The sequence below is a fragment of the Typopeltis vanoorti genome, chromosome 1 (genome assembly GCF_054136105.1).
Source record: "Typopeltis vanoorti isolate ZY-2024b chromosome 1, IOZ_Tvanoo_1.0, whole genome shotgun sequence".
Lineage (NCBI taxonomy): Eukaryota > Metazoa > Arthropoda > Arachnida > Uropygi > Thelyphonidae > Typopeltis > Typopeltis vanoorti.
In genome coordinates, this window is record NC_143549.1 from 37,005,551 (window position 1) to 37,019,747 (window position 14,197).

At 33.4% G+C, this 14,197-nt stretch overlaps 1 protein-coding gene across 1 annotated transcript in view; it reads left to right on the forward strand.

Annotated features, from left to right (window-relative positions):
• Positions 1-14,197, forward strand: part of LOC150109895 (uncharacterized) — a 120,758-nt gene that overhangs the window by 15,353 nt on the left and 91,208 nt on the right. Inside the window, exons 4-7 of the mRNA XM_090396466.1 lie at positions 2,489-2,624; positions 3,560-4,120; positions 4,293-4,462; positions 5,629-5,731. Of these exons, the coding sequence (XP_090252592.1) occupies positions 2,489-2,624; positions 3,560-4,120; positions 4,293-4,462; positions 5,629-5,731 (970 nt within the window). The remainder of the gene's footprint in view (positions 1-2,488; positions 2,625-3,559; positions 4,121-4,292; positions 4,463-5,628; positions 5,732-14,197) is intronic.

The following is a 14,197-nucleotide window of genomic DNA, read 5'->3' on the forward strand; positions in this document are numbered from 1 at the left end:
TAATTTAAATTTCTTTAGTTTTCCTGACAATATATTTTATTAATATCATACACCTTTTAAAATAAATGATATTTTATATATAAAAAAATAATATCATGGTAAATATTAATCAATCGACCGTGAGATGTGGTGATTGATTCATTCAATCCAATACCCTTGGAGGGTAATGGATGGCAATGCTGTAGCCAATGAAGTTCTAACTGAGGTTCGGCTATTGCTGTTACCCTCCTGCCATGATCAGAGCTTTAATTGCTCAATAACACCTTATCCCTACACTGTCCTCTACAGATAACGGGGAATATGAAAAGCATTCTTGCTTCGCCCCTTTAAGCCAGTCCTTATAAGGACTATAAGAAATAATTAGCCTCTCTGGTCAAAAGATCCCATGGCAGTCAGAGACCAAATATCTTGGGGTATTGATGGATAAAAAACTCCTTTTCAACAAACGCATCAATCTCGTTTGTTCCAAATCTTCCAAAGTCATAGCTCAGCTCTACCCATTGATCAACCGCAAGAGCAAATTGAACCTACATAATAAATTGCTTCTTTACCAGATGGTAATACGTCCAGTCATTACCTACGCCTCACCAGCATGGAGTCACACTTCAAGATCAAACATTTCAAAATTACAGAGAATCCAAAACAAATGCCTTAGGATGATCCTGGATGCACCGTGGTTCATCAGAAATTCACAAATTCACCGAGAAACCGGCACTCCATACATCTCCTCTCTTCTTCGTGATCTTGCAGAAAAATTCTTCGTGAAGTCAAGTTCACACTCAAACCCACTAATCGTGCAAGCTGTCAATTACAATGAGACTGATTACTACAAACACAAAAGACCGAAGGCTATTCTTCTCTCAACTGATCATAGCTAACACTACTGCCCTCAGAGGGCGAGCTTAATTGCTCACAAATCTCCCATTCCCAAATAACTCTCATTACAGATAAAGGGGAATATGAAAAGCACTTGTGCTTCACCCATCCTGTCAGTAACGTCAATGGTCAATGGTAAATAATTAGCTAGCATTTTTACAACAAACTGATAGCTTGCTCGGATTCACTACATCTGGTTTATATATATGTATGATATTTTGCAAATCAACAAAATATATTGGGTTTATATATGTGTATGTTATTTTGCAAATCAACAAAATATATATGTATATTATTTTGCAAATCAACAAAATATATTGGGTTTATATATGTGTATGTTATTTTGCAAATCAACAAAATATATATGTATATTATTTTGCAAATCAACAAAATAATAATATTTTATTTTGCAAATCAACAAAATAATAATATTTTATTTTGCAAATCAACAAAATAATATTTGGCATATATTATTTTGCAAATCAACAAAATATATATGTATATTATTTTATAAATCAACAAAATAATAATATTTATTTTGCAAATCAACAAAATAATATTTCGCATATATTATTTTGCAAATCAACAAAATAATAGTAATAATATTTTTGGTTTACAGATCAAGTGTTGATCAATTTTATTAACTTAACCAACTAGTTTCGCCAAACTTTAACTGTTGGCGTCTTCGGGGCTTGTCAGTTTTATAGTTACACATAATTGTGAGATTGTTTCAACCTATATGTAAGTGCCCCGAAGACGCCAACAGTTAAAGTTTGGCGAAACTAGTTGGTTAAGTTAATAAAATTGATCAACACTTGATCTGTAAACTAAAAATATTATTACTAATTCTCAGGATATAGAAAATAAACCTTGATTATCAACAAAATAATATTTGGTATATATTATTTTGCAAATCAACAAAATATTTGGTATATATTATTTTGCAAATCAACAAAATAATATTTGGTACGTATTCTTATTTCATTAAAAAGTAAACATGTATTTTAATCCACTAATTTGCAATAAAAATTAAAATTAACAAGAAATTTCATGAATTCATTTCGTGATGTGATGAAAGCAGGCATTGTCCATGGTATTACAGATTTGTTATATGTATAGTAGTATATTTCAGGAACTTTGCGTGTTACAGAGGGCGATCTCTTGCCTGTAAGTGTGGAGCCAGAAGACGATGCATGCAGTATACTTGACACAAACCAGTTATGTTTTCAGGCCGGTGAGTATATCTTTCGCAGGAATTTAGAAATAAATAAAAAGTGCATAATATTGCTTTTCATATGCATCTCAAAATTTTATGGTATAAATTATTTTGATCAGTGCTTTCAATCTTTTTATTATTATTTTTTTCTATAAACAAAACAACTCAGTGAGTGTATAAGACGTTCAGGTATAAATAGTTATATTATGGTATAATTGGAAAAGTTATCTATAGTTCGTGTTAAGTAAAGATTAAGAATTTTTATTATAAACCAGTTACTATTTAAATAAGTTATAATTATTGAAGGATGATTCTAAATATAATCATGTTTTTCTTTTTAAATTTAAAAAATAGGATTTCTATTTAAAGCATTACTGTATTAAAATTATAATATAGGTGATCCGAGAGTGAATCAACAACCTGCACTGACGTCAATTCATACGTTATTCATGAGAAACCACAATAGGTTAGCTACTAGATTAAAAGAGGTGAATCCTCATTGGGATGATGATAAACTCTTCCAGGAGAGCAGGTAAGCATGTAGCTATTCGTTTATTATTGAAATTTGTAAACATTGTGTGCTCAATAAGTTATTTTAGTTTCAATACTAAACGTATCACGTCACAGCAAATATTCCCGCACTGTGAATTGAGATTCATCTATTCTCCATTCATCCTGTTTACTAAGAGAATAGATTCAAAGAGACAGAAGGCGATAAAATTCGTGAGGGAATCCGCAATATATGTGTGTAGATTACATTCATTAGAGAATTAAAAAAATAAATAAAAAGGGAGTAAGTAAAAAGAACTTATACTAATATGAGACATATTACCAGTTTATTATTATTATTATTATTATTATTATTATAAAGGGTAACTCCATGTATGTTTATTTTTGTTTTTTTTCATTTAATTTAAATGCAAAATCATTATTTTAAAATATTTCTTAATATCCTAATCAGCAGATTCATACTTTAAACACAGTTCAGATTAGTTCATCTTGCTGGGATATTTTATTGATATAATGACAGTATCACCGCATTTACCCCGATGTTTTTATCCTTATAATTCCTAATACTGTGCCCCACTCTATCTACATTATGGACAATGTTTAAATGGTCCATATGCAAACGTTCGCAAAGTTTATTTCAAAGTGTAAACTAACGAGAATAATTAATAATAATAGTTTTATATCAATAATTTTTTGATATGAATAATAATTAATTGTTTCATGAATATTTTGGCTTCTTGCAGGTATGCTTCAATAATAATAATAATAATAATAATAATAATAATAATAATAATAATAATAATAATAATAATAATAATAATAATAATAATAATAATCGTAATTCTGAATAAATATCAAAATCGTCATTTAAGTATTGATTATGTACGTGACATTTATTCTTATTTTTTTTTTTTGAAATGTTTTTACCTGTTTCCCAATACCAGGTTTTTCTTCCAGACGAATTTTGGGAGCTGAAATGCAGATGGTAACCTATAATGAATTTCTTCCCATTGTAATCGGACATTTCAACATGCGGCGATTTTATCTCCAAATTCGGTCCTATGGTCGAACTCGGTTCAAGAAAAACATCAATCCTACACTGTTTACCGAGTTCTCTACAGCAGCGTACAGATTTGGACACTCCTTGGTCACGTACAACCTTTCGGAAGTATTGAACAACGGACAGGAAATCATCCATCGACTCAGGGATGTCTACTTTTATCCATTTGACATTTATAATCGCAGTATTGACACATTCTTCCGAGGTTTAGCGAAATACAGGGCACAGAAATTTGATAGTAATATGGTTCCTGATGTAACTGATTATTTATATCGAGGACAAAACTCCGAAAGTGGACTCGATCTAGCATCTTTCAACATCCAGAGAGGAAGGGATCATGGACTTCGTCCCTATGTGAATTATGTTTATTACTGTAGCGGGAAAAGGATTGTTGACTTCGATGATCTCTACTATTTAATGCCTTTCGATAAAGTTCGACTTCTTTCTAAAATTTACCGGTAAGAAAATATAATACATGTCTTCTAGTCTTATACATACATTAAGAGAAATAGAAGGGACAACTCTTGTATTTTTTCTTGAGAGAGAGAGAAATGAGTGTTTTCTTGAGAAAGAAAGAGGGATGATATCGACGTGTATGTGTGAATGTTGTGTGTTATTTTATTTTTTCAGGAACGTTGCCGACATTGATCTTTTTACTGGTGGAACATCAGAAATTCCTCTACCAAACGCTGTCTTAGGTCCTACATTTGCTTGCATAGTAAGTGTTCAGTTTTACCATCTGAAATACGGAGACCGTTTTTATTTTGAGCACTCAGGGGAAACAGGATCTTTTACTTCTGGTAAGTGACATTTTATAAATTTTTATCATTAGGAAACTTTATGTTCTTACGTATTTAGTACTATAACCAAAGCATCACTGAGTCTGTGTGAAATCTTATTTTTTTTAATGATAAGTCGTTGGTTCAATACTTACTATAGCACCAATGCTCAAGTACTTTTCCGTACTGTTAATTCTAAATTAACGGAAATGTTTTCTCCAGAACAATAGCCCGATCTGTCTTAGCCAACTTTTCATCTACGGGAGTGACAAGACATGAATTTAACAAGGATAAATTTCTTTGAAATTTTATTCTATTTTTAAGTGTTCTATTCATATGTTCTATGGCTATTCATATTTCAGTCATAGTATTGCATTGTTCGATTTAATTTTAATAAACTTTTAGTTTGTCCCTTTTTAATTTTATTTTATTTTTGTTTTCTTAATTTCTCTATTGTTGAATATAGTTGAATAATTTGGTATTCATGCATATCTGCAAGATAATCTGAATAAATCGCTTTCTATAAGAGAGCTGAAGGAACAAAGAAGCATGGAAATAAGTTTTAGCGGATTCTTTCTCTTCCCCCGGTTTTACTTCGCTATTATGTTTTAACTGTCACATCATCGGAAACAACGTGTTAAAACGAATTAAAATACTTTTATGGAGCCGAAGAAATTTTGTTTCTTGAACACTTTGACATGACTTGACTTCTTGTGGATTCTCTTAACTTAATTGTTTCTTTATTGTACTTTCGAAATTTTTTTACAACCCTTCCGAGAACTCTTTGGTTACTTTGTGTAAGCTTTCTGTACATCTGGCCTCAGTCGCCCGAGAAAACCCAAACTGTTCATCTTCGAAGTGCATTTCTAAGTTGAGGTGGTGCCCTAACGTTAACTCAAAATTAACTAATATTGCTTCGTTAATTGTGAATGATAAAGACTATATCGTAACAGATAGGTTATTGATATGACATCCTATGACAACACAATGCCAGTAAGTTCTCACTCCACATGCATGTAGTGCGTGGTCATTTGTGAAAATAGAAGGAGACATATTGCTTTTTTTCCATTCTAAGATCTTTTTTTCATTCTAGATGTTTCATTCTAACACAGAGGTTTTAGAGTAATTAAATTTTATTGAGTAATTAAATAATTATTAATTGATTTTTGTCCTTTTTTTTGCTATAGCTGAACTAAAGGAAATCAAGAAAATTTCACTTGCTAGAATTATATGCGACAATACTAACATTACAAACATCCAACGTTTTGCTATGAAAATCCCGTCAGCAAGGTAAATACCTCCATATTTATACTTCTCAATGTTTACCATTCATTTGAAATGTGCTATAGATATTTTGAAAAACTGCATATCTCAAAATTATGTTATTGATAATACTTTATGAAGTATGAAAATGATTCTGGAATGACACGTATAATTTTGATGTTATTTTAATATTGGAGGTTCAACATTAATGTCCCTGTACTAAGTCAGCTAAATAATAACGGAGCTCTCTCACTATCTTTGAGTTTCGTTAGGTGTTGTCAGAGATTCACTCTAATCCGACAAAAGATACGTTTTCACATGCGATATACTATGTTTCTGAAATATTCCCGGATTTCAATGCAAATATTTCCACAACGCTATTCTGTTAGGCTTATGATTGCATGCGTAAGAAAAAAAAACATACTGCCTTCTGAATAACAAATATTTATAATAAGAATCTAAATTACAGGATTATTTATGCATTAACTTTTCCAAATTTGGAGTACGTTTACTAATTTTTTAAAAAAGTCCGGTTAGCCAGTGAGAGACAAACGAATAGCCCGGAGACCGAACCCCGAAAACTATTTTAATTGTTTGCTTCAAATTTATGTGAAATATCTACTAATAGGATCGATGGAGTACGTGCCGATGTGTTTCATATCCCAAATAAGACACTAATGTGCACATTTTTAAAGCTCTCTTGGCTATTTTCAGGTAGATATTATTGCATACATGTTAAAAGTGTTATAAGTTATCTTCCATTCATTTATGTGTTTATTTTTTCAGGAATCCTGTCTTATCCTGCAACATGCTTCCAGACATTAATCTCCGTGAATGGAAAGAAAATAGTTGATTAAATATTAATGTATGGTTCGCCAAAGGTGGGCAATATCTCCCAGAGACAGAATGATTCATCGATGGCACAGATAATTAAAGAATCTTCAGTACAAATCTGTAAATAAACGAAAATGCCAATAGTTATAATAGAAATTTTATTCGATATTATCAAATATATGTATATATATAATTATATATGTAAAATATATGTCTAATGCATAATGTTCTGTTCAAATAAAAATAACTATTTCCATCATGGGAACAGGACTCAATTCCAATATATAGTTTATCACTCTATCATGATATTCTACAGAAAGCGGAGATAAGGTGTTTGTACTACTGAACAAAGCATTGGTCATGCTGTATGTTGACTATTTTCTTATCAAACTCAAACTTTAGCTGCTTCAATCATTACTCATTCTAGTTTTCCCAGTTGTGCATCTCAGAGGCATTTGTGCATATGCTCACAATGAATGTGATATATGTTATTCAGTAGACAGCGACCCAAATAAATAAATCAGTATATAAACAAACCGATTCAACGTAGCTCAACTCACCAGAAGTGGCGTGACACTTGAACTGATTGTTACTAACATTCGATTCCGAGCCAAATATGAACTTAGATTATTTTCCATCATAATACATATACCCCAAATGATTAATTTCCACAAACAGACGAAGATGGAGATAATAACAATACGTGACTATTGTAAAAATTCGGAACAATTCTTTGTCAATATGTGCACATATATAAAAGTATTAAGGAAATTTGTCATTGCACGATGCACTACAGATTAATCTGAACAGATTAGTTTCACAAACATCGATAATCATCAGAGCTTTTTAAGGAAGTTTAAAAAGCTTCCTTAAAAAGATTAAATATATATATGAACTCGGATCGTTGCTTAACACCGTGCACATATTCAGTCAAGATATATCAATGGATTTTGGCATAGACAAATGTGCAATTGCTGGAATAACAACAGGAAAGTTTGAAGATATGAACGAAATCGAGCTGCTCAATGGTGAAATAATCCAGGCAATAAAATTCGAAGACAGCTACAAATATTTGGGAATTTTAGAAACATCACAAATTCTGCACAATAAGATCAAAGAAAGAACTAGAGCAGAATACATAAGACGATTACGGAAAACTCCTTAAGTCAATGCTTAATGCTGGAAATTTGATAAAAGCAATTAATACCTGGGCCATACCTGTTCTGAGATATTCAGCAGGCATTGTTGAATAGATCTAGCTAGCTAGAAATAGAAGATTTAAATAGAAAAACTCGAAAATTAATGACAATGCACCATGCCCTCAATTCTCGCAGTGACATTGATAGGCTCTATCTATCACGCAAAAAAGGAGGTAGAGGACTATTACAAGCGAAGCAAGTTATTGAAGAAGAAAATCAAAATTTAAATGATTATCTGCAGCAAACAACGGAAAATTTCTAATTGAGGTAAGGAAAGAGGGTTTATTTAAACCCATGGAGATAAAATTGGAATACAAAACCAACCAAGTAAAAGTTAGAACCGAAAGATGGAAAACTAAGGCATTGCATGGAAAATACCTTCACTGCACAGAGGACGGTGCTGACAGCAACTTGACCTGGCAATGGTTGAGAAATGGAGCACTAAAGAAAGAAACAGAATCTGTAATTTTTGCAACACAAGAACAGGCCATTAAAACCAACGTTACGAAGGCAAAAATACAAAAAAATTCAAGAAGACAGTAAATGTAGATTGTGCAAAGAAAAGGAAGAAATGGTAGACCACATTATAAGTGGATGCAGCAATATCGCACGAATTGAGTACCGTAAAAGGCATGATACCGTTGCTAAGATAATCCACTGGCATTTATGTAAAAAGTATGGGTTTGAAGCATCTATCTAAAGACTATTGGAAGCATAAAGTTCACCAGAAAGCGGTTGATAATGAAAAAACTAAAATACTCTGGGATTTTCAAAATACAGAGTGACAAAAGCTTGGAATGTAATATACACGATATCACAGTGGTTGAAAAAAGTGAAAACAAGGGTGCTAAGTTTATCGAAATATCATTACCAGGAGATAGTAGGATTGACAACAAAGAAAATGAAAAAATTACAAAATATCGCGATTTGCAAATCGAAGTTGAACGAATCTGGCAAAAGAAAACGAAAGTTGTTCCCATAATAATAGGTGCTTTAGGCGCCATTCCTAAAACATCTAGAATCTAGAAGCACTCGAGTTAGATAGACTAAACATTGGGCAGCTGCAAAAGGCCGCTTTGTTCGGCACAGCTTTCATTTTCAGAAAAGATTTCCACAATATATATATATATATATATATATATATATGAATGAATTAAATTTTTTACCTTGGGGATATTGTATATTAGGATAACCAAGTTATTTTATAAACTTGGTTATTTTAACTTCTCATCCCAAGTATGCAAACAATTAAGTTTGCGTCTGAAACAAAGTTCAAGTCTAAAGATGATTCAACACCAGGGCAACTCATTGTAAAGGTGGGTAAAGAACTGATCACTATTCTTAGTATTTTCCCATAATGTAAAGCACATCTCACTAGAAGATGTATACTGCAATGCATTATGGGTGGGGTCACTACCCAGACCTGTTTCAACCTTACACAATATCCCCAAGGTAAAAAATGTAATTCATCTATATCTCCTCCAGAGATTTTTATTAAAAATAAAAACACCTTGTTGTAACTTATATATATATATATACATACTCTCTGTCCTAAAAGAAACCGAACTTTGCGAAAATAGAAGAAACTATTTGCGAAACCTGTTTTATCTTTTTGTTGTCAAAAGCGGCAACGTTCATTAGTGCTGTGTCAACTGTTTATGACATTTGTTTCATTAGAAGCCGAGTTACAGTGCCAAGAGTGGCAATGTGTTTTGACGAACGGTCGGAAAATGAGTTTCAAACAGAGAGCTGCGATTGACTTTTGTGTTAAAGTTGGTAAACGTTTTACCGAAACGCATCAAATGCTTCAAAACGCACGCGGTGATGGATGCTTATCCCGTACAACTTTACGAGTGATTTAAGCGTTTTCAAAGCTTAAAATCAAAACTTAACATCCAAACAGTGCCTGATTTCATCAAAGAAAAACCGAAATCGTCCGTGAAATTGATTGAATATGAATTGCGGATTCCAAAATCAACTGTGCACATTTTGACCGAGAGTTTGGGCCTTCGTAAATTGAATTCGCGATTTGTTCCTCACAAGTTGACGGACGACCAAAAAATGTATAACGATCGTTAACGGTGACGAATCATGGTGTTTTAAGAATGAGCCCGAAACAAAGCTCCAGAGTGCTGAGTGGAGAACAAGGATTTGAAAAGCAACATACAGTTATTTGCTGATGATGCAAAGATAGGTAGGGTAATCAGGAATGCTGCTGATATGCAGTCATTGCAGAATGATTTGAATAGGCTGGAATTGTGGACATGGGAAAATGAGTGTCATTTCAATGTCAGTAAAAGTAAAGTCATTCACTTCGGCATGATTACCTATCCAATGTCGTATTATGTTGGTGGGATTAGGAGAAGATACTGAGAGGCTAGGGATCTTGGAGTGTTAATAGATAGGAAATTGAGGTTTAGGCGCAATGTAGCAATGATTGCAAATTCAACTCAAACCATAATTGCAATGATGAAACGTACGTTCACATGTAAAGATAAGGATGTTATTTTGCCTCTTTACAAGGCCTTGATAAGATCTCACTTGGACTATTGTGCGCAGGTCTGGTCTCTTATTTTCCGCTGTGATTCTGGTATATTGGAGAGAATACAAAGAAGAGTGTTAAAAATGAAATCAGGATTGTCGAATACTGATTATGAAGACAGATTGAAAATTTGTAGACTGAAGACACTACCAAACAAGGAGAAAGAGGGGTGATATGATTGAGACTTACAAATTCTTAAAGGGTCACACAAGATTTCAATTGATGGAATTTTTCAATTTATAGAGGATGAAGAAAGGACAAGAGGGCATCCTTGGAAGCTGAGAATGAAGGCCGCCAAAAAGGGTGCGAGGGCTCGATTTTTTTCTGAGAGGGTGGTGCGGGATTGGAATGGATTGCCATTGGATGTTGTGAGTGCAAGCAGTGTGAATGAATGCAAGAATAAGTATGATAGCTGGTGTGTGTAGTATGTTTCCTCCTTCGATGAATCTCTGGCTTCAGGGAGGTCTCTCTTAATAATATTTTTTTTATTGTTCTTTCAAATATTTACATATGTACAATGATCATCTATTCAGTATATTATTTTACAAGGTTCAGCACTTTGTGCTACATATAATGAGATTTAAATAGTAATGCTGATAACAGTTTTTTTTAAATAACAATCATAATAATAATTTACAATTATATTGTTCAGAGTTACATAAGTTGTATAAGATTACATGTTGTAGTTTACTATTTTTTTTTCAAGAGTTTGAAAAGGTGTGATAATACAACAGTATTTACACATGTGCAATCTAAATATTATATTTCCTTATTCTCACAAACATACAGCGTAAACTAATGATTTACATTTAAAAGAATTTTCTTTTTTTTTTACATTGATTACATTTGTTACAGTTATTATATACATTACATACATTTGTTTACATATGATACATTACTTGCATTTGTTTACATGTGATATTTACATTACGTACATTGGTTTACATATAATACATACATTGGTTTTCATGTGATACGTACATTACCTACATTTGGTTACATATGATACATCTTGGATGAGAACTAATTTCTTTGCTTTCATCCTCGAAGCTTATATGTAAGCTTATTTGAGGATGACACCAGTTGGTTATTATGTATTGTTTTTTTTTTTTTTTGCTGTGTTGGGAAGCTACGAAATCTATGGTTGAGAAATTCGCGCGCGCGCACTCACACGCACACACAGATGCGCACGCACGCACGCATGCGCGCGCACACACACACACACACACACACACACACACACACACACACACACACACACACACACACACACACACACACACACACACACACACACACACACACACACACACACACACACACACACACACACACACACACACACACACACACACACACACACACACACACACACAAATAACTTTGAATGTATTGATGCATCGCTGAACTGGAAGCCTCAACGAATATATTGTGTTTCATTGCGTTTGTATGGTATTTTGGGTGCGTGTTTCTTGTTCGTAGTATGTCCTTAGAGCTCTTTTCAGGCTATTGTAGTTTGTAAGGTTTCTGTATTCAAAAGGTAATTTGTTTATCATGTCTGGGATGTAGAAGTTTCGCGTGGCCTTTCCGTAGTGATTATTGTATTTATATGTGATATAACTAGTAGTCTGAGGTCTTGTTATAGTATGTGTTTCTAACTGTCCTGTAGTTGGCATCGAAATAATGTTTTAGCAAGGCTGCATAGCGACATAATGTTTTCCTGTCAGTATTTTGTGTTCTGACATTGCAATATTTATAAGGTCGTGATTTTCTCTTTGTTCCCAAAAGATCAGTTTTGTCATTTTGTACTGTAGCGACATTAATCTATTTAATTTGTAGGGTGCACAAAAAGCGTACGTTGTTATAGCGTATCTTAGTATATTTTGGCATAGTGCTTTGTATATTAGTGTTTTTAGGCGTATGGGAACTATATCTTTTAACCTAAGTTTGACACTTATTGTTCGGAGTTTGTTGTGTAGATGGTTTATGTGGCTATTCCAGTTCATATCTGCATCTAAGTAAATTCCAAGATATCGTATTGTTTCAACCTGAGTGATTGTAGCGGTTTTGCTGTTCTGTGTGTTTTTTTATGTTGGAAAGTGGATGATGAATGGTTATATATTTGTTATCAACTGGTCGAATCAGTGGATTTCTGAATATCATTAATTTTTTCTTTTCTGAGTTTCGGTGTATGGAGTTTTTCGTGAACCAGTCTATGATCAGATTTATATCATGTTGCATGTATGTTTGGGCTATGCTTACGTTATTATGGATGGATATTATTGCTGTATCGTCTGCGTATTGGAATATCTTACCTTTGAGTGGTAACTGATTAATATCGTGCTTGTAAATGTTGAACAGAGTTGGGGAGAGTACAGCTCCCTGTGGCATTCCACAGGTTACTGGTAGCTCTCGGCTTCGGTTTGAACCGATACGTGTGATATGCTTTCTATTTTGGAGGTAGTTTGTAAACCACCTGTGAAGAGGCCCGTCTATTCCAACATGCCTCAGCTTTTCTAACAAGGTTTGATGTGTAAGTGTATCGAATGCTTTATTTAGATCTATAAAGACTATCATGGCAATTTTATTTTTGTCTAAGGCGGTATTAATTACGTCTGTAAAGTCTTCTAAGAGAGATGTTGTTCCCTTATTTTTCTGAAAACCATATTGTGTTTTGGGGATAATATGAAAGATCACAGTGTATGCTGGTTTCTTCAGTATGATCCGCTTCATCATTTGATTGATAATTGGTAAAGTTGCTATCGGTCTGTAATTGCTGATTAAATTTCTTTTTCCTTGTTTGTATATGGGTGTGATTATGGCGGTCTTTAGCATACTTGGTATCTGTCCTGTTTTAAATATTTTATTTATTAGTTTTAGTAGGATAGGACTTAAACTAGTTGCGTGTTGCTTTATATCTTTAGGTCTGATACCATCTATTCCTGGGCCTTTGTTTGGTTTGATTTGATGTATTGCTGAAAGAAGTTCTGCTTCTTTTATGGTTGGGAACCATAACGTCTGTTTTGATTGTGGTCCAAGTGATGGATCACGTTTTGTGATTGGGGGAATATTTCTGTTCAGTTCTTGGATGGAGTCTGCAAAGTATTGGTTAAAGTCATTTCTAGTTGTTGGATAGGTTTTGCGTCTTTCATGAAGCTGTGTTTTATGGTTTCGGAGGCGGTGGTGTTGGGAACAAAATCTAGCATCTCATTGATCAGATGCCAGGTTTGTTTCACGTTGTTTTGTGCGGAGGTTAGTTTTTTCTCTGTAGTAGCTTCTTTTTGCACTTCTGATTTGTGTTGTAAGGCGATTCCTTGTTCTCTTATATTCCGTTTTTAAAGCTGTGGTATTTGGATATCGCCTTAATTCTTTTCATGAAGCGTCCTTTCTGTGTATTTCTAAGATTAAGGTTTGTGTTATCCAAGGATTTTGTGTTGTTTTTGAACGAATTCGGACCTTCTTTGTAGCTTTCTTATATATTTCCTCCAGTGTGAGTTTAATGTTCTTGTAGAAGATATCTGATGCCAGGTGTACCCAGTCTGTTTTTCTTATTTCGTAGTTGACTATTTTTTCGTCTATTGTTGTTTTCTGTCGCTTTTCTTCTGTGGGACATTGCATCTTTGTCTGCTACTTTGCACTTTATGACTGATGCAGTGTAACTATTTGGTGGTGCTCGGACGTTTATATGATCTAGACAGGAGGTTGTGATAGTATTTACAAATATTTCTTCTCTAGTACATGATGTTATTGTTGGTATTAGATTATACATGGATAGTGTGTTTAGGTATTGTACAGTGTTGTTCTGGTTTTCATTTGCAATATTTATGTTTATGTCGCCAATTATCATTAGGTGTTCAGTTGAGCATATTTCTTGGCTTGAAAGCCAGCAATTGAGTTCGTGCAAGAATTTTATCATGT